Raw genomic sequence first — 20,318 nt, 5'->3', positions numbered from 1 at the left:
CTGCTTTTCATCGCTGGGGGTGAGGATACAACCCCAAATCTGGGCACTGGAAAGGGGATGAGGTGTACCCAAATTCCCATCTCCATCAGGGACTGAGAATCTGAGTCATGAAGTTGCAGTTTAAAATGTGACTAGAATATTTCACTTCTGTTGGGAGGGGACTGGAGGGATAAATTAAATTTGGTAAATAAAAGAAGAGCTCAAAAAATCCAATCTTTCCCATAAAACAAAGCTGGCTTGAAGTGTGCAAGGAAATTATTCCTCTCTAAGAAGCACTAAATGCTTTCAGAGCTGAATTCACATCAGTATTTTCCCCACACGTTTTAGGTACTTGGGAGGAGAGGGATGAAAACCACAATCAGAAAAAAAAGCCAAGTGAGGAGTAGGAAGATTCAGGGTCAGGACACACCGATGTCCTGTCACAAAAAACGATGATGAATAAACATGAAGCTGCTTTTCAGCCATTCTGGGTTCACCACAAAAACCACAGCTCCCAGTCCCAACTGCCTGAGGTGGGGGAAATATTTTGATTTTCCAGTCTGACGCAGAGGTCACCAAAATCTTCACAGAGTTCTCATCAATCTCTGCTTTTGAAGTTTCTCAGCTCTCTCTTGCTTTTTTCCCCCCTACTTTTCTCCTAAAGCAGTGGAGAGGGCAGAAAATAAACCAAAATTGTTCTATGATGACCTCAGCTGGTAGCAAAATGAATTCAGTTTGTCATCCAAAAGAAATTCCTACAGTTTAAAATAAAATCTATAGAAATTAAAGATATTTCAGGAGAAATTCATACAAAAGAAAGTGAATGCCTTTGAAAAACAAATCCCTATTTTACTTCTGTTGTTGTATTGCATTGTTTGTTTACTACAAAGCTGTTAGTCCAAAGAAAGGAAGAAGTTAATTGCTGAACAATGTTAATTTAAAGGTTATATGTGATTTTTCATGCCACCAAATAAATCAGACAGAAATTGGATCAACAGAAAAACCTAATGCACATTTCCCTGCTAATATTCACTGTAAAAATAACTTCAGTTGTGACAGGTGAATTTGAACTATTCCTTTACTGAGATAAGGATAAATACAAATACAACCAGAAATTGTCCATATCTTGTGTTCTTGTATTTTAAATCACAGAAAGAAACAGAGCTGATGGATACCAGGAGAAAATACATCCCAATATTCCTTTCCATGCCATTCCCATGGACAGCATCATTTCTCCAGCCTGACAGGAACTGGTGACAAAACACTAAAAACAAGAGAAAAAAAAAAAACAATTCTTTTTAAAGTCTAACCATCAGCCCGCAGTTCTGCAACTCCAGCTTGGAGCTGACCTGATGGAACATGGAACAGCCGGAGCTCCCTGGGCTATGCAAAGGACTGAAACAAGATGAGCTTTAAGGTCCCTTCCAACCCAAACCGTTTTGTGACTCCACGGACTCCTCAGAGCTCGGTCCTGCCCAATTCCAGCACCTCTAAGAGCAGGAACCCAAAACCTCCCCAGTGCCCGTTGCAGTGTTGGGACTTCCCCCATTGTGAAAAAGCTCCTTGCACCAATTAACTGGAATTTTCCTTGTTGGAACTTGCTCCTGCAGGTTTTGGAGAGCTAAGCCCTTTATCCCTCCCCGTTGCAGGTGAGCAAATGGGGCAGGAGCCACCCTTTGCTCCTCACCTGCTGCAATCCTGCCCTTCCAAGGTTTGCAAACCACCTGAGAGGGGAAAGCAGCTCGAGCATGGAATGTGTTCCTGCAAGGAAAGCAGCCAGAGGGAAAGCTCAGCACAATGTCTTGAACAGGCTCCAAGGAGATCTGGAAGGAACGTTGTGCTTTATCCTGCAAATATTCAGCCACAGGAACGCATTCTTTAAAGTGTTTTTTGAGTTACCAGGTAAGGATGTGACGACTCTGAGATGACCTTTTAATAAGTTACAGCCCAACGTTAATTAATGCAGCCTGTAATTAAGGGAACACTTGCAACTGTGCAAACTCCATGCCTGAGGCTCGGCCACTGCTGTGACTTTTCCTCTTATTTCAGTCCTCCAGAGGTGCCTGATAAAGGCATTGATTCATAGAAGTATTGATTAATCTCCACTTCTATTGACAGCAATTAACAGAGAGAGATTTGATGCTCATCAAAGTGAACAGATTCTCATTAAGAGCAGAAAAAAAGTTCATCCCCTCCATACTCTGTGGTAAACTAGCAAGCACAAGGAAATACATTTATCATGGATCTTGTGGGTTTTCATTGTGCAAGGATATTGGGAGTATTTCCACATTTCAGCCTTGCTGTGCTGAGCCCAAAGGACCCAGTATCATCACAGACTTCAAGCTGCCTCTGCTTAGAGGCCTCTTTCCTGACAAAGAAGGTTGGTCCCTGTTTTGATGATAGGTTTGTAGGAAATAAAATCTGCTCTCAAGAAAAGACCTGGACAGTCCAAGCCAATGTTTTCTGGGGCTGGATCTCTGCTGATGTGGGATTTGACCTGGGCTCAGATGTTTGATCTGTGTATTTCTGGTCCTTGGAGGTAACACTGTCCCAAATTTGTGTCATTATCATCAGACTTCACTCTCCGATGGCTGAGCCACGCTTTAAAAGCCTCTGGTGAAAGAGGAGGGAGAATTACGGCGCTCCGAATGAATGATTCTCTTTCCAGATTGCTCCAAGCCCTGTCCAGCCTGGCCTTGGACACTTCCAGGGATCCAGGGGCAGCCACAGCTTCTCTGGGCACCCTGTGCCAGGGCCTCAGCAGCCTCCCATCCTCATCCCTCCCATCCTTATCCCTGCCATCCTCATCCCTCACCTCCCGCAGCGCTGAGGCTCAGACCGGGCGCTGCCTTCCCGGGGCTGTCCCGCTGTCCCGGCTCCGTTCCCGCTCCCGCGGCCATCCCGGCACCGGCGGCGGGGACAGGCGGGGACAGGCGGGGACAGGCGGGGACAGGCGGGGACAGGCGTCTCCGGCCGCTGCCTCCGCTCCGCTTCCCGCAGCGCCGAGCGCGGCACCGGGTACCGGGGACGGAGCTCCCGGCCCCGACCGCTGAGCATCGGGCACTGAGCACCGGTACCGGGCATCGGGTACCGGGCACTGAGCACCGGTACCGGGCATCGGGTACCGGGCACTGAGCACCGGTACCGGGCACAGGGCGTTGGGTACCGGCTCCGCCGAGCCGCCCCCCCTCTCCGCTCTCCTCCCGCCGGTGCCCGTTTGAACGGGCGGATCCCTCCCCCTCCTCCCTCCGGAAAGTTGCACAAAGTTGGGTTCATCTGGGCTTTCCCCCCTGTTCATTCGCTGCTCTCCGTTGGGACGCGCCGCCCGCCCGCCCTGCCCGGGCCGGTGCCGCGGGGCGGGGGCACCGGAGGCACCGGGGGCGGGGGCGGCGCTGCCCGGCCCTGCCCCGGCGCTGACCCCGGGCCGGGCCGCGCATGCTCGGGGCTGGACAGCTCCGGAGAGGGAAATTTAAACCGGGGCCGGAGCGCGGCCCCGCCGCCGGCCCCGCGCACCGAGCGCCCGCCGAGCTCCGGGCGGCCCCGGGGCCCCGCCCGACAGGTTGGTGCACGGAGCGGCGGCAGCGCCGGGCGGGGCTCGGGGGGTCGGGGATGGGGACCCCCGGGCTCCTTCATCCCGGGGTAGCGGGGATGGGGAACCCCCGGCTCCCTGCATCCATCCATCCCCGGGGCGGCGGGGCTGGGAGTCCCAGGGCTCGCTCCATCCTGAGGCACCAGGGCTGGGGACCCCCGGGCTCTTCCATCCCCGGGGCAGCGGCTCTGGGGAGCCGGTCTCCCCCTGAAGCCCCGAGGCAGCGGGTCTGGGGTTCTCCCCGGCTCCCTCCATCCCTGGGGCAGCGGTTTGGGGATTCTCCCGGATTTGGGATTCCCTTTCCATCCGCGGGGCTGGGAACTACCAGGTTCTCTCCATCCGTGGGGCAGCGGTGCTGGGATTCTCCCGGGCTCCCCTTCCATCTCTGGGCGTCCAGGGCTGGGGTGTCCCGGTTCCCCTCATCCCCGGGCGGCCCGGGCGCGCTCGGACCGCTGCAGCCCCCGCATCTTTTTCACCCAAAATGCGACGGATGCCCAAGGCGGGAGCGCTCCCGGCTGGCTCGGTGCTCCCGGTACCCTCAGCCCTGTCGGTAGCTGTCCCTCCCTCAGGGGTCCCTCTCTGGGATGGGATCATCCCCCGTGAAGTGTTTTCCTGCCTTTCCCAGTGCCAGCAGCGCACCTGGAGGTGCCGGTGCCCGGGCCGGGCTGTGCCGTGCCCCGGTGCCGGGGCTCGGGCGGGGGTCGGTGGCTCCCGCCGCTGCTGAAGTGCTGGATAGCTACTGCTGCTGACCGCTGCCTTCTGCTGCTTCCCCAGGAGATGATAGAGAGCGATATCCCGTCCATAATGTCAGGAATCATTAGGAATTCAGGGCAAAACCAGCACCCCTCGCAGGAGTACAGGTGAGGTTTTATCCGTTTCAAAAACGTGCACTGCACTGGCACAGCTGCCAACTCCTCTTGCTTCCTCCTTGCTTCCTAAAAAATCCTTTTAGCATGTAGAAATCCACTTTCTTCTTCTTCTTCTTATTCTTTATTTTTTTTAAGCTATCTGAATTATTGCTCCACTCTAAATAAGATTTCTAAGGCTGATGACCAGTTACAATGCATTCCTTATTTAGAAACATTCCTGTTTAAAGTATTCACAATGGTGGCATTTGGATGAAGGCTGGACTTGCTAATCTTGGAGGTCTTTTACATCCATAATCATTCTATAATTCTATGATTCTCTGATTTTGATACTAACCTATATTTGATAAATATTCTTCCAAAACCTTGGGCTGACCCCTCTCTAAATTCTCTGTCCCGTGCAAGCATTGCCACAGAAGGATATTCTCGTTAAAATATAATAATTTAAAAGTTCCCTTGCAGATCACTTTTTGCATTGTTATGGAGCAGTCATGGAGAGACTAAACACGGGACACTGGAGGAGCTTTTAATTAAAACAAGCACTTGTGTAGCCCTCCAAAGCACTGACAACATGTCAAAGGGCTTTTAATATGGGTGGGAACAAACCTGGCTTTGCCAAGAGCCTTTCATAATTTAATTTACCTGCACCACCGTGCTTCCATTTATCATTTCAAAGCATTGTTAGAGGTTACAGGAGGGTTCTGCATGAGTTACAGAGCCCTGGGTTACGTTAGGTTACATTTTGTCACATGATGCAAAGCTCCAATACAGAACACACACAACATGCCCCAGTTCTCACAACAAAACAGAGAGCCAACCAGAAGAAAATTATTTTTTTTTTTTAAATATAAAATGAGCATTGAGAGACTCATTCCTCCCAGCCTAAGGGGTGTGCAGCCTTTCCTGGGGCTGCTGCAGGTATTCTTCTCCTGGCCTCTCTCTATTCAAAATGCAAAGGCTGCAGCTCAGCCTCTTGCAGCTCAACAAGGGATTTGTTTTAGTCCCTGCAGCCTCTGGGGAAAAGGTTTGTGGCTCTGCTTCTGCTCTTTCCCGAGGCACTGTTTGCTCTGGGCATTTTTCTTGGCTACGTAAATATTGGTGAAGAAATTATTTGGGATTTAAGGCAGGGTGTGGGTGAGAGGGACTTCTGGGGACATGGATTTAAGACTGGATCTTCAGTGCCCTGCAGAACTCACCACCTTAACAAAGCCCCTTTTTTAGGGAGAGAAATGTTCTTTAACGCAGAGCTGCAGGGAAAAAAAATGGCTTTTTGGGGGAGAAAGATAGGATTTATCTTACTGCAGTAAAAAAAAAATCATAACTTTCTTATTTTCCTCTCTTTAAAAACCAGCTTTGGGTCCTCCATGAAACGTTTTGAACTCAGTTCTCTAAAGTTTTTCACCCACTTGTGATTTCTTTACCGCGGCTTTAAAACGAATTATTTGACCTCGTTTAATAGCGGCAAATTCTGATAAAAATGCATAAAATCTGAACTGCGCCATAAATGCAGAGCAGTATTTGTCCTACTTCATGAGAAAACACTTTGGATTATGTAAAAGAAAATCTTTTAGACTGAATGATTTTAAGAAAAGAATAGACCTGTCAAATTCTATCAGCTCTGTTTACTCTCCTGCTGTCACCACAGTCCAAGACTGGAACCCACAGTCCCGGGTTCTCCATGGGGGAGCATCAAGGCTCCACAAAATGGGGAATGGCCTCCAATTAGCGAGTGGGAGGCTGGGGCTGTGCTGAGAATACTCTTCTGTCTCATTTGGAATCTTTCAATGGGACAGTTGGACTTGGAGGAGCCCCGGCTTTGCTGCGAGGAGGAAAGGCTGGGAAGGGAGGGGATTGAACCCCCAGACACCCATCAGTTTGCAGGCAGATTATGCTTACAGCTGGAAAACTTGGGGTTTGGGATATTTTTAATTTTTTTTTAATTTTTTTAATTTTTTTTTTTTTTTTTTTTTGTAAAAGGAATGTGGGAAAAATCCGATTTTAACAGATCTTTGAATTGTGCAGCTCCAAAGCATCTGCAGTAAATTTGCTGTGGCTCGGGGTGGTGCTGAGGTTTGGGCTGCTTTTGGCTGCTGTGTGAAATCCCAGGACTCTTTGCACCCCAGTAAAATGATTTTAGGCAAATATCTCTCCCACCAGTGCAGCTGTGGGATATAAAACAGCATAGGGATGATTAAAGGCCATCAGATCTCCTCCACTGCCTGTTTTTGTGGCACTGTCACTACCTGGCTGCAATGCAAAGTAATTATTTTAACAGCTGCCTCTCTTAGTTTCCTACAGAAAATACCACCATATTCTATATATTCACACTTGTAGGACTGACAAATATTTCTAATGATTCCATATCACATTTAAGGGAATGAAAATAGAGAATTGTGACGCACTGAGATTTTTTAACCCTTAGCACTTCATCCTTGTTAATCAGAATTAATAATTTAACGTGTTTCAGTGTCAGTATTTTGATTTTAAATCACAGCACCGGCAGACCACAAGTTTTCTATGCAGTGGTGGCTCATGGTGGTTCCAGCACAGAGCTGTGCAAACTATAGGAGCCAGCTCCAGGCTTTTCCCATGGAATTTATGGGCTGATTCCTGGGAATCCAGGTTCTTCAGCTCCTGGGCCCTGTAGCAATTCAGGCAATATTTTGAATTGAAATATTAAATCTGTCATTTTGATTTTAAGATCTGATTCAACAATATTTGGTGTAAGGACCAAATTTCTTCTTTTTTTTTTTTTGGTGTTATTATGTATTTCCAGCTGACAGAAGCCTTGTGGAGAATTTTGAAGGCATTGCAATGCATTTTCTATATGTTAAACAGGAATTAAGCTTTAAATTACCTAGTTTTGATCAAAATGTGTTAATCATTAATAATTCAATATATTAATGGATTATGTTGTCCTTTACCCCATTTTAATTATCTCTCTGATTCTTAAAATTTTTCTATATTCTTTAGCTCATTAGTCTGATCAATTTTTTCCTTAATTATTTTATGTTGTCACAGTTTAGTGTAAAATCAGATTAAGAAGCACAGGACCGCTGTAGTCCATAAATTCCACATGTGACAGGAAAAAGATGACAAATCTCTAATTTGAGCACATTTGTTGTGCTCTCATGTCTGGATTTTTATTTTTGCACTGGGGTTTCTGGAGAGGAAGTGACACCTCTGTCCCCTGGGATGGATGGATGGATGGATGGATGGATGGATGGATGGTTGGATGGATGGATGGTTGGATGGATGGGAGTGTGCACACAAAAGGTTACAAATGCATCACTAACAACACCCTAATTGTTCCTGGAGAAAATGCCAGTGTCCATTCCCGTGACATTCCCGTGCGTGTCTGACAGGCAGTGAGATAATGACTCCGAGTGCCCCAGGAATTCCAGCACGGGAGTTGCTTCATTCTTTAAAAAAAAAAGTGAGAAACCTCCAAGGAATCAGTCAAACTGGATTGATTTAAGTGGATTAGCACGACTGTTTCCTCGGCACTCCTGAAATGTGCTGATCTGGAGGAATAAAAATTTGTGGCCTTTTGCTTCTCCCCAAGTCCCGCGGTGACAGCGGAGCTGGAGGGGCTGGTTTGGGGCAGCACCTCGGGGTCCTGTGGGAGCACAAGGGGCTCATCCCTTACCTCAGAAAGGGTGCTTGGCCAAATCAGGGAAAGAGAAAGGGAACTGGGACTTTTCCAGCATTCCTGGGGGATCTCAGAGGCTCATGGCACCCACTGACAAGTGCAGGAAGAAGAGCTGCTGCCAGCCCAGCGACTGAGGGGGTCCTGAGAGCCCTGCCCAGGGACAGCTTGCAGAGCTGATATTCTCTTTACACTGCACTGACACCTACACAAGGCTCCAGTGCTAATGAGCAGCAATTTCCAAGGAAAAAGTAGCTTCCCTGTCAGACCATGGTCCTGGTTTTAATATAAATCATTCCTGTAGTGCCTGATGCTTCAACACTTTTTGCTTGTTCTAACATCGGTCAAAGGGCTGATTTTTGAGTTGTTTCATTTGGGATTTTTGACCAAACAGGTTCCAGAGTCAGATCCCAGCTGTATTTGGCAAATCTCAGCCTAGGGATGGTAAGAGCAGAGCAGGGAATGAGTGGCTGGGGGTGCAGTGCTGCCATCACCTCTCGTTTCCTCTTGGGTTTAAGCATTACACATTTCACTTTAATCCAGTTTCCACTGATCCCACAGCAAACTGGTGTAATGGGGGTTGTGAAATGGGGAGCTGGGATGGATAAAAGGCTCCAGGAGTGCAGCTGTAGCCTGTTCTTAGTGCCAAGTACCTCTGCAGGTGATTTTCAGAGAGTCCAGCGTGGTGCCAGGAAAGGAGACCATCACCACCTGCCAGGTTAATGATGGTATTTGCTTTTTCCTCACTAGTTTTTGTTATGATAATGCAATGGTTTTTGAGTTACAGATAAGGATGGACCTTCTTTATCCCTGAAAAGCTGCTTAATTTTTGTTCTGATTTCCAGCAAGGCCAGAAATAACTCAGAGATCTTGAAGACAGAGAGAGGGGTGGGATGATGGTTTGGGGCTGGGTGTGTGTTGTGCCTTCAGGGAGGAATCACAGACCAAAAACTCTGGGAGATGCTGGATAAAGCAGGAGAGGAGCTGGGGCAGAAACAAGTTGAAAAGGACAGCTGATTGTGAGTGTGGAAACCAGAAAACAGTGGAGGGAAAAGCACCTGGGAGGCAGGAAAATGGGAGGGGAAGGGCATAAAGGGAAGGAGCAGAGCAGCTGGAATGAGGAGCTGAGGGAGATGGGGAAGTTGAATCCTTCAGTAAAACAGAGGACCCTTCTCAGCATGGACACAGCTGGAGGGTCACAATAAAAATCTTTTCCTTGTCTTGCACATAAGAACTCTCTGTGCTTGCCCTTAGGATCTTGTGCAATCCCAGACAAAGGAAAACACCACTTCTAGAAGAGGTTTTCTTTGGACTCTTCCTGTCCAATTGTCTCTGACTGGATAAATCATTGCAAACAGCTAATTAAGGACCTATCACCTAATTGCTCCTGCCTGTTGAGCAGTTGTGTCACCTAAGCCTGGGCTAAAAACTCAGGTGGCAGTGCTGAAAATGGGAAAAAACCCTGTCCATTGAGTGAGACTGAAAACCGTGGAATATCCCAAATGCAGCTGCAGGGTTTTAGCCTGGCTCTGTTCCAGGTGGAGGTGATGGGTTGTTGAGGAGAGGGTCCTTACAGTCTCCAGGCATGAGTTCACCATCCCATGCAATAGGGAGGTGGATAGTTCATGGATAATTCCCCTGGCAGTGGTGAGAAACCACCGTGAGCTCAGCCTGAGGGAAGGTGGCAAAGCCCCACTTGTGGGTACAGACTCAGATCCAGCTCTGGTGTTAAACCCCTGCAAGGTCAGGTCAGGAACGACTCCAATTCCACATTGTGCCAGCAGGGATGCTCTTGATGGTGGGGAGAAAAAGGTGAAGATACCTTTAGGTAGCTGTGAGTGAGGATTTTGTGCTGCTGGCAGGCTCTGATGAACTTTGCCAGGTGAGCCCAGCATCAGATCTGGAAATGGGTCTCATTCCAAGGTGCTCCTGATCCAATTATCCTGATGGGATAAATATTTTGGGCAGATAACTCCAGAGCAGATTGTAAAGACTAGCAGTGCCATGGAGCATTTCTGTATCACACCCAGTTTTCCAGGCACTTTTCACAGGAGGATCTATGGATCAGCATCCTGGGATACACAGGAGAACTGGGCTTTAAACCCTCAGCACCCTCTGGATTCTCATCCTTGCAGGTGCCTTTCTAGGAGAGAAACAGAAGCAGGGGATATTTTCCTGCAGAGAGTTGAAAGCAGAGGGGTAAAATTGGAGTTGCATCATTTCACCACACCCTGAGAAACACCACCACGTTTGCAACACACCTGCAGCCTCCCCTTGCCGGGGTTCAGTGGCTCCGTGGCTGTTCCAAGAGCCCTGGGAATGAGCAGGGAAGGCTCAGCAGTGCATTAATTACAGCCTATCACTATTTATCTCATTTACATGCACTGAAAGGCTGCTTTTACCACAGTGCCCCATTGTGCCAGGGGCTGTGAACGCCCAGCCAAAGGCAGGAGCTCTGACTCCTGGAGTTTATCCTCCTGGAGTTTACCCTCCAAACTGATGAGCAGGGTGGTGGTGGGGAACAGAAGCCAATCCCACCTGGCATTCCAACATGTACTTGTGGATCTGTAGTTGTCTTGGCAGAGGCAATATTCAGGTCAGGAAGATTAAACCCCAGGAGATGACAACGTTGGTTATTCCTGGGCTTGGCTCTCTCTTTTTTTTTGCAGTTAAATTAGAATTTCTTCACTGGAAGCAGGGCACTCATTGAGCCCGTGGCCTGGGAGATGTGCTGGGTTTATGCTACAGAATATCCCCAGACTTTTAAAACTCCTCAGCCAGGCAGCAATGGCAATTCTTTAAAATTACACCTTCTTTAAGACATGAGAGATCTCAACATTGGTTTTGAAGGCAGCCTGAAGAATAATCTTTAAACATGAAATCATGGAATCATAGAGTTACCAAATCATGGAAACACAGAATCCCAAAATGGTTTGGGTTGGCAGGGACCTTAAATACCTTGTTTCAACCCTCTGCCATGGGCAGGGATGTAGTTCTGACTGAATTTGCTTTTTCCCTCATTTTTAACAGAATGTTAATCTGATAACTAGCAAATCAATTAAAAAATCGTAGTGAACAGGCTGAGGTGGTTTTAAAAGAACTGTAAACTCAAATTCGAGGGAAGGGAAGGGAAGGGAAGGGAAGGGAAGGGAAGGGAAGGGAAGGGAAGGGAAGGGAAGGGAAGGGAAGGGAAGGGAAGGGAAGGGAAGGGAAGGGAAGGGAAGGGAAGGGAAGGGAAGGGAAGGGAAGGGAAGGGAAGGGAAGGGAAGGGAAGGGAAGGGAAGGGAAGGGAAGGGAAGGGAAGGGAAGGGAAGGGAAGGGAAGGGAAGGGAAGGGAAGGGAAGGGAAGGACCACTGACTTGGAGAAAGAGCCATTTTGCACGCTTCTCTAGTTATTAAATACAACTGCATCTTCATGACCGTTTAAAACAGAGCCTCATGAGAGTGACAGCAATTTTCCAGCCGATACCAGACCCTTTCCTCGGCCCTGTTTGTGTCCCCGGAGCGGGACACGCAGTCCCACCTTCCCGCGGGGGAGCGGCGGGCTGGGTGCATCCCGGGTGAGGCAGGAGCGGCCCGGCCGGGAGCGCGGCCCGCCAGGGCTGATGCGGGCGCTGCCAGCGGCGTGTGCGGAGCGCTGACCCCGTTAGCGCTGCCAGGGCGCGGGGTGCCAGATGGCGAGGGGACGTGTGTTGTGTGTCGCCTGTCACTCGGGGCAGATTAATGGGAGGTTTGTAAAAAAGGAGCGGGTGGGGGGGTGGGACAATTAAGCGGGGTCCCCAAAGACAATGGGGGCCACGTGCCGCGGGCGGCGGGCGTTGGGCGCACAAAGGGCCGGCGGCTCCCCCTCAATGGAACCAACTGTTGCAAACGACCCCGAGCCTGCCCGGTTTTCAAATCATTTCATGCCCCTGTTTTCTTCCAATCCAGCCAATCTCCGCGCCGGCAGAGCCGTCACCTGATGGGCTTTTTTTTTTTTTTTTTTTTTTTTTTTTTTGCTTTTTTCTTTTTTTTGCTTTTTTTTATGGATGGAAGTCCCCAGGCCTCGCGAAATAACGGCGTAACCATGGCGATGCTAATTATTGCCCTATAACTACAGTAGGAGAGAGAACACGGGCTAGGCAGCGAGGGAGATTTGAAGAGGGTTTTTTCTTTGGCTCTTGGTCCCGTGTTGATTTTTTCCCCCCCCTTTTTTCTTCTTTACAAAATCCTTTTGCAAACAAGTGGCATTTTGCTTCAAAGATCTCCCCGACAGAGGTTCAGGGAGCCTCGATAGGTGTTTCTGGAATTCCTGAATAGAGGAGCTGAAAGCTCCAGGGCAGGCAGGCACTGGAGTTCTGCCTCGTTCCTTTAAGCTGATTTAGAGTCGTGTAAAACATAAAAGATGCTTCAGCAAGAGACCAGATTTATTTAAGGTTTCTGCAGCATCACTTGGCAGCAAACACACATCAGCAGCAGACACCACTTTAACACGTCTCCGAGCGCTCTTGAAAGCAAAAGGGTTTGAAAGCAAAATCAACTGCATCCAACTAAATTATGTGCTTCTGAGAAATAAAGATGTTTTCCTGCATCTGAATCCCTTTAGGTTTACCCTGGGTGTCGAGTGACAACTTCCTGACATGTCCTAATTACTGCTTTACTCCTCAAGGTGCCAGTGACTCCTGTAATACTGTTCCACATAAATTAATTAATTTAGCCTTTCATTTGCAAGAGTTCTTTTATCGACTTTAACGGGGAGTTTGGACCACACAGGAATTTTTGAGTACTGTAAATATCTTCCAATATTCCCATTTTGTACCATATGCTCTATCAGAAGCAAAGCAAAACAGGTGATTTGGAGCATGTAAAAGGTGTCAAAAGGAGAGCTTTAAACCAAAAGCAGCCTGTCACAGCTGTGCCTGCTGTTGTTGCTGGTGCCTGGCAGATATGGTGCCTCCAGTCTCAAACCTTTCATTCTCGTCCTTTGCTCTGTCAAAAACTGCCTAAAAATTGTTTTTTAAAGTATCAATAACTTCACGTATCTGAATGGAAGATATCAGCAGTTCAGTCTGTGAAGTTCTTTTTATGCAGCTGCTGATCTGTCCCCACTGACAGGATCCAGGAGCTGGGAGAAGTTTTTCCAGGTGTTCCAGCAGCAGCAGCACACGCATTCCCCAGGAGGTGGGCACAGAGCTCCTTCCAAGGCTCTGGATTGCAGGATTAATACAGAATGATCAGGTTCTAAGTCCTGCTTTCTCCCCCATCAAAGCCAAACAAGTGCAAATTTCTGACAGATGTGAAAATAAGGAATCAGTTTGGGTTTGTTTCCAGGCAGTTTCTCTGCTGGGTTCCTGGGCCTTCTTCCCCTAAAAATGCTGCACAAGAGGTTTTCTTAACCAGAGTGTTTCAGACCGGACAAAGGAACACAAGACCAGGTAAGGGGTGTCAGTAACCAGCTGTAAAACCGCAGGGCACATCTGGATTTGGATGCAGAATTCCAGCCTGGTGGTTCTTCCCACTGACCTGCAGGAGCTTTGGCACCCCGGCCATCTCTTTCCAGGGACAATGCAGCCCCATCCCTGCTCCCTGTTAACCTTCCCTGCTGCTTTGCAGACTCCTGGCTTCAGACCCGTCCCAGCTGAGTGAGGATGAGCTCCCAGGGGATTTGCAGTCCCTGTCCTGGCTGACATCCGTGGATGTGCCTCGGCTCCAACAGATGGCCAGTGGGAGAATGGATTTCAGCCTGGGGGCCCAGAATGCCATGCTCCAGCAGACAGGTACTGTGGGGTGGGAAATGGGAATAGGGAACAACTGCTCCTTAAACAGCACAGCCTGCCCCTGCCACTCCCCCTCAGGCTGCCTTTTCCTATCCTTTTACATTTTGCTTCCTGTCCAAAGACCTGGAGCCTGTTGGCTTCTCATTCTCATGAGGGCTCTGCTGGTGCCTTCCCCTCATTCCAAGAGGGAGAGAGCTCCAGCACTGGCAACACTCAGATCCCATGGGAATTTCTGCTCAGTGTAGCTGCTGGTGACTTGTTGGGATGAGGTATTTTAAGTCCTGGCTTTCAGAGCTTTTCAACAGCTCTGAAATTAGATAATTAATCTTTCTGCTTTGTTTCAACACCGATAAAACAAAGGACACCTCATTTACCTCGCACCTCTTTGCTTCTTGCAGCCTTGCAGCTTGTGTTGGTTGAACTCCTTTCTTTCCCTTGTGAACATCCTTTAGGCAAACACACATCACAGAGCTCAGCGTGTCACCCTGCCTGCCTGAGAGCACAAATCCAGCTAATGCTGAATGTGTTGTTTCTCTTTTGTAAGACACAGTGTCTGTGTCACCACCGGGGGCTGTTAAACAGCTGCCGCCTCTCATTCCCTGCCTAACAAGTTTTGGGAGCAGCTGATGTCATCTGGGCAAGCTGTGAAGAGCCAGAGAAGTTGGATTCTCCACTCCACAGCTTCCCTGTGCTCAGCTGCATCTATTAACCCCCTTCCCTGAACTGTGCTTCCATGGGAGCATTCCTTGCCTTCCTCTCTCCACGCCAGGTCCTGTGGGGAGCACGATGCACTCGACACCCGGGGCGATGATCCACGTCCAGGCCAGCCTCCCACAGGGAATCCTGGGCCTCAATTCCATTTCAACACATGGAGCCAATGTAAGAGCAGGCCTTGGGGGCTCATTATTGCCCCAGCTCCTGGGACAAAGTGGTGATAATTCCTTGACTGTTGTGTTTCTCTTGGCAGATGAGCCCCTACGCCGTGGGTGGGCAACTGTCCCCTGGTTTGCAAACACAGCAACAGCTCTTCCCCCCTCCTCCTCCTCCTCCTCCTCCTCACTCCCAGCATATGTTTGCCCTGGCCCAGAACCCCCAGCAGGTACTGGTATGTGCTTGTTGTCTGTCTTGAAGTACCTGCCAAGATCAAATGTAGATGTCTTTTAAAAGAAAACCAAAATATCCCTAAACCCACACACCCACGGACATTTTGCATCCAACATTTCCCTTCTTTTCCCTCTGCACGCAGTGTAACCCAGCAGCAATCTACAACACCTCCTATGGGACACAGCCACACTATTCCCAGCCACGCCTGGCTCCCCACTCTGCCCAGGAACTGCACCCAAAGCATTATCCCAAGCCCATCTATTCCTACAGGTGAGTGGGGAGCAGGGAGCACATTGCCTACAGCCTGTCCTGGGATGGCTGTGACACTGCAGGGGTGTCTGAGTCCTTTGGAAGGGAACAGAAATCCCCTCATCCATGCAGGAGTTCTGTGGAAGCTGCCTCTGAGCGGTAGCAGGAGTGAACAAGCAAAGTAATTCCTGGAGAGCAGCGCAGTGGGGAGTAACAGCACAGAGGAGTAAAATCTGAGGATCAGGGGGAAGTGGTCACAGCACCAGGCCTGGCAGAGCCCAAGAAGAAGGGTTTGGACAATCCTTTTAGGAATGTGGAATGACTCTTGGGGATGGTGCTGTGCAGGGTCAGGAGCTGGACTCGGTGATCTTTGTGGATTCCCTCTAAATCAGCTCATCCTGAGCCCTTGGGAACAGAAATCCCAGGATCCCAGCTGCTTGTGTCTGAAGAGGTGGGTCCAGGGTTGCTAGACCAGAAGAAGGTATGGAGTGACAGGACAAGAGGACTGAGTTCCCACTGCCAGAGGGCAAGGTTAGATGGGATATTGGGAAGGAATTCCTCCCTGTGAGGGTGGTGAGGCCCTGGCACAGGTTGTCCAGAGAAGCTGTGGAAGTGTCCAAAGCCAGGTTGGACGTGGCTTGGAGCAACCTGGGCTAGTGGAAGGTGGCAGGGGGTGGAACTGGATGAGCTTTAAGATCCCTTCCCACCCAAGCCATTCCACGATTCCAAGCCATTCCTGGTTCCCCTGCCCGCAGCTGTTTGATCGCGATGGCGCTGAAGAACAGCAAGACCGGGAGCCTGCCCGTGAGCGAGATCTACAGCTTCATGAAGGAGCACTTCCCCTACTTCAAGGTACGGGAGCATTCCCGACCTTGGAAATGTCACATCCCAGCCCCTTTCTCCCCACCCCATGGCTGCTCCCATTAACCCCTTCCTGCCCCTGGCAGACTGCCCCTGATGGGTGGAAGAATTCCGTGCGCCACAACCTGTCCCTGAACAAGTGCTTTGAGAAGGTGGAGAACAAACTGAGCGGGACCTCCCGCAAGGGCTGCCTCTGGGCCCTCAACCCCGCCAAGATCGACAAGATGGAGGAGGAGATGCAGAAGTGGAAGAGGAAGGATTTGGCTGCTATTCACAGGAGCATGGCTAACCCAGGTAGGGCTGGTGTCCCACATCCCCATCCCGCACATCCATGGCATTCCCTGCACGGCTCCGCTGCCTCCGGGGTTGCTGCTTGTGGGAATATTTTAATATCAAGTCACATTTAATGCACTTTTCATAGAGAAGCATTTTAATGCTGTTTCTTGCCTGCTCTTCTGCAAAACTCTCCCCTTCCTAAGATATTTTCTTACTTATAAAATAGAATTTAATATTATTTAATACTATATTATTATAAGTATTATGTATTTATATCTATGTATTATCTCTATTTTCTAATATATATAGACATATATATAATACTATATATAATAATATATATATTATTATATTATATGTATTATATATATTATATATAATATGTAATATATACCTATAATATATATAATATTATATCTATATATCTCTATTATATCTATATATCTATATCTATATAGATATAGTATATCTAATATTAACTATATTTATTATTTATATCTTATTTATTTATAATTCCTCCCCTTATTCATAAAATTTCTTATTTATAAAGAAACACATTTTCAAAGCTTTCAGGAGCTCGGTATTGACAAAATCAACTGGATTTTTTTTTGCTACAAAATCAGTAACATGCAGTCAGTGATATTACATGCTATTTGTTTAAAAGCAAAAGGGCCGCTGCAACAGTCAGGAGTTTTTTGGGAGATAAGCAGAATTTTTTTGTATCATTTTTTTGTATTTTTTTTTTTTATAGATAAGCAGAATTCTGAGTGTTTCTCTGAGCACAGAAGTTCTGCAGCTGGGGGTGAGCTGCCATCAGGGGTGGTTGGGCTGTTCTGCAGTTTCATGATCATTTCTTTAGCTCAGTCAGGGATAACCATGGAAGTGGATTTGGGGAAGGAATTCGGTGGCATTTCTTTGCTCCCTGCACGGTCACAGCCTGTGCTGGGTCCCACACGGTGACAGTCAGTTCATGCCATAAATGCAGTTGTGCTTTGGGCATTCCCTGCTTGCACAAACGGGTTAAAGCGTCTCTTTTCCTCCTTGGAACGGGCAGAGGAGCTGGACAAGCTGATCACTGACAGACCCGAGAGCTGCAGGCGGCCCAACAAGCAGGCAGAGCCCGAGGGGCCCCCCCTGGGCCGGATCTCCGTGTCCCAGCTCCAGCCCCAGCCCATCATGACGCTGTCCCTGCAGTCCCTCCCGCTGCACCACCAGCTCCAGACCCAGGCTCGCCTCGCCCCCAACTCACCAGCACCTGCACAAACGCCTCCTCTGCACACCCTGCCCGACATGAGCCACAGCCCCCTGCCCCACCATCCCATGGGACGCGCCCCGGACTTCCCGAACGTGGCGGTGGACATGAGCACGGAGGTGGATGCTCTGGATCCAAGCATTATGGATTTCGCACTGCAAGGTACATGGCAAGGCACTGGGGGAGGGCAGAGCTGGGGCCTGTGGATGTGTTTGTCACTGAATATCCAACCAGGATCCTCAGTGGGATGTTCTGGGATGAGGCTGGGTGTTGGCATCTGCAGGGTGACTTCCCGGGTCACCCTCAGTGGATTTTGTCCCTGTGGCAGGTGGGACAGCAAAGCACATTCCTGGCTCCAGTGCAGGCACTGCAGGGGTGGAAGCAGGGGTGTCCAACCAGCTGGATCTGGGACACCACATCTCTCTGCCCTTGGGAAAACAGAGCTGTGCTCGTGCTTTGGGGTTCTCCTTCTTTGCAAGTAGCACTTCCCTGGTTTGTGGCAATGCCTGACAAGGTCCTGGGTAGAGCACAGGTAGAGAGGTGCTGTCTGGAAAGGTCTGGAAGCAGAGGGTTTGGGAGATAGATACCCTTGCTGCCCAGAAAAGTTGGGAATCACAGGATTTGGGAGATCAGACACACTTGCTGCCTAGAAAATCTGGAATCCCAGGATTTGGGGGATCAGACTTGCTGCCCTTTGCACCACCAAGGGTGGTCCCACCCTTGAGCAGCGAATGAAGCCCTTTAGTCCCGGCCCTGGGGACCTGGGGATGTGCTGCTGTGAGCAGGATTCCATCTTTTCCAGGGAACATTTGGGAGGAGATGAAAGACGACAGCTTCAGCCTGGACACCCTGGGTGCCTTCAGCAACTCCCCCCTGCATCTCTCCGACTGCGAGCTGGGCACGCCCGGCCTCACGCCCGTGTCCAGCGGCAGCGACCGCTCCTTCTCCGACCTGCAGGTCACCGGCCTTTACACCACCTACACCACCCTGGACAATGTGGCAGCTGCTCAGTACATGAACCCCCAAGGCAACAAACCCATCCCTCTGCTCTGAGCTTGGCACCGCTCCGCGGATCCCGAGGGACGGCTCTTCCCCGTGGTTAAAATCCGACCGGGAAGCTCCAAGGGCTCGTCCTGCTTTGGGATGTGTTGGCTGCTTCCAGCGTGTGAGGCCAAAATAAACCAAGCTGGGACTTGTAAAACCACTTTCCCCCATGGCAAGAGCGTGGACATTTGTGTTGTGGGACTGGGGAGCTCTCCAGAAGGACCTGGAAGGCAGCAGGAACTTTCACTGGAATGTAACTGAGCTAAAAATCACCCAGTTAAGGGAATTAAATTTATTCCACACCACGGTGAAGCTTCTGTGTCACCACTGTCACAGAAGCCACCACAAGCCAAGGGGCTGGCCAGCCCCAAGTTGGTTGATTGTTCCCCTGCTGTGTCATTTTTTCTTAATTTGCCAAATTGGACAAAGACCTCCCCCAGTTCCTGGAGACGTTTGCACCACTAACACTTTTCTGATGTAACTGTTGTTAATTTATTGTTAGGAGGTAGGAAAAAAAGGAGCAAAACCACTAAAAAAGGAAAATTCAAGTCCCTAGCAGACCACTGTTATATCTAGATTTGTAAAAGTCCTCACCCCTGAAGGAAGTGGTACTACTGAACTATTAAACTGATCACTGGCTAGAGGATTTTAGGAATTATGCCAATTTTTAGGATTTTTTAAAGAAATAGATTTGTTTATAGTCTTGTGTATTGTGCTTCTGTCTATTCTTGTGCTAGGAAGTATTACTATTTGTAAATTTATTTATATTTATTGTTATGAAAAGAAATTATGTGAACTGAGCACTGTTCAATTTATATAATGCTGCAGTAACCTGTTTTTCAGCCACTAAATTATTCATCATCAGAACCACAACCATCTTATCAGTTTTTACACTACATTTCTTTAATAAGCACTTTTGATACTGTGAAACTCATGCTTTTTAAAAAATTCAGAGACCAAATATTGTCACTGTACTTTTCATAATAGTCTTTGCTAATTAACTAAAAAACCTGATTCTAATGTTGCTTTTAAAAAAATTTTCAAACCCTGCTTTGTACTTGTTAACTTACATTGCAAATAATGTGATGAAACATCTGAAATATGTTGGAATTTAGCATTTAGTCTACTTATACCTCTGTGAGCAAAAAGTGGTATTTATATCTTGGGTTTTGTCTGTTCCTGTGCATTCAATTTCCCAGTGCTGTATCCAGCTGCTCACAGGCTTTTCTCTCCCACACCCATCCATGGATTAAAGCTGGAGGGTGCAGGATGCTGGAGTGGCCCCACAGGGCACTTTCTTGCTTGAAAATATGTAGATCAGGGGCTTGGAAATATCTGTGCCTCCCAGTGCATCCCTCCATGGCAACCTCTTGCAAAGGGCACCATGATGCTCCACGTCATAATTTATTGTCCAAGGACAAATGTGATGAAGGATCCTTCGCTGTGACTGCTGTCACCTATGATGTCTTTGCTTTTTTAAATAAACATTTCTTAGCACTACGCCTGGGGCATTCTGGATGTGCTGTGTGCTGCCTGCTCTGGTGTCATGCTGGGCTTCCCCAAGCTTCATTCCCTTTACAGACCCTGTGGCCAAGTTGAAGGTGGATCCTTGGCTCAAATCCTCCAGGAGAGGAAGAGTTTACAGGTATGTACTGAAAGAGTTTACAGAGTTCTTCCTCTGTGGTGTCACCCT

At 48.6% G+C, this 20,318-nt stretch overlaps 1 protein-coding gene across 3 annotated transcripts; it reads left to right on the top strand.

The window, feature by feature from the left end:
• Positions 1-3,382: 3,382 nt before the first annotated feature.
• FOXN4 (forkhead box N4) lies at positions 3,383-20,126 on the top strand. 3 transcript variants are annotated; one of them, XM_068208619.1, is made up of 10 exons: positions 3,383-3,538; positions 4,343-4,428; positions 13,676-13,839; positions 14,609-14,718; positions 14,807-14,938; positions 15,086-15,213; positions 15,948-16,044; positions 16,140-16,347; positions 17,384-17,743; positions 18,384-20,126. In XM_068208619.1, the coding sequence occupies exons 2-10, from the start codon at positions 4,346-4,348 to the stop codon at positions 18,632-18,634; spliced, it is 1,533 nt and encodes a 510-aa protein (XP_068064720.1). In that variant the 5' UTR covers positions 3,383-3,538; positions 4,343-4,345; the 3' UTR covers positions 18,635-20,126. The 3 variants fall into 3 exon arrangements, with proteins under 3 accessions (XP_068064720.1, XP_068064719.1, XP_068064721.1); XM_068208618.1 differs by having other exon boundaries at positions 14,807-14,944; XM_068208620.1 differs by lacking the exon at positions 14,807-14,938.
• The last annotated feature ends 192 nt before the right edge of the window (positions 20,127-20,318 follow it).

This window comes from Anomalospiza imberbis, chromosome 18 (genome assembly GCF_031753505.1).
Source record: "Anomalospiza imberbis isolate Cuckoo-Finch-1a 21T00152 chromosome 18, ASM3175350v1, whole genome shotgun sequence".
Classification (NCBI taxonomy): Eukaryota; Metazoa; Chordata; class Aves; order Passeriformes; family Viduidae; genus Anomalospiza; species Anomalospiza imberbis.
The sequence above is the reverse complement of the archived record's forward strand: the minus strand, read 5'-3'. Positions and strand labels throughout refer to the sequence as shown.

Excerpts from the sequence above, each read along its gene's own strand:
- FOXN4 (XM_068208618.1), top strand. The coding sequence starts at position 4,346 with ATGATAGAGAGCGATATCCCGTCCATAATGTCAGGAATCATTAGGAAT. Across the intron at positions 15,214-15,947 it reads AAGCCCATCTATTCCTACAG|CTGTTTGATCGCGATGGCGC; the intron begins GTGAGTGGGGAG and ends CCCTGCCCGCAG. Across the intron at positions 16,348-17,383 it reads CAGGAGCATGGCTAACCCAG|AGGAGCTGGACAAGCTGATC; the intron begins GTAGGGCTGGTG and ends TGGAACGGGCAG.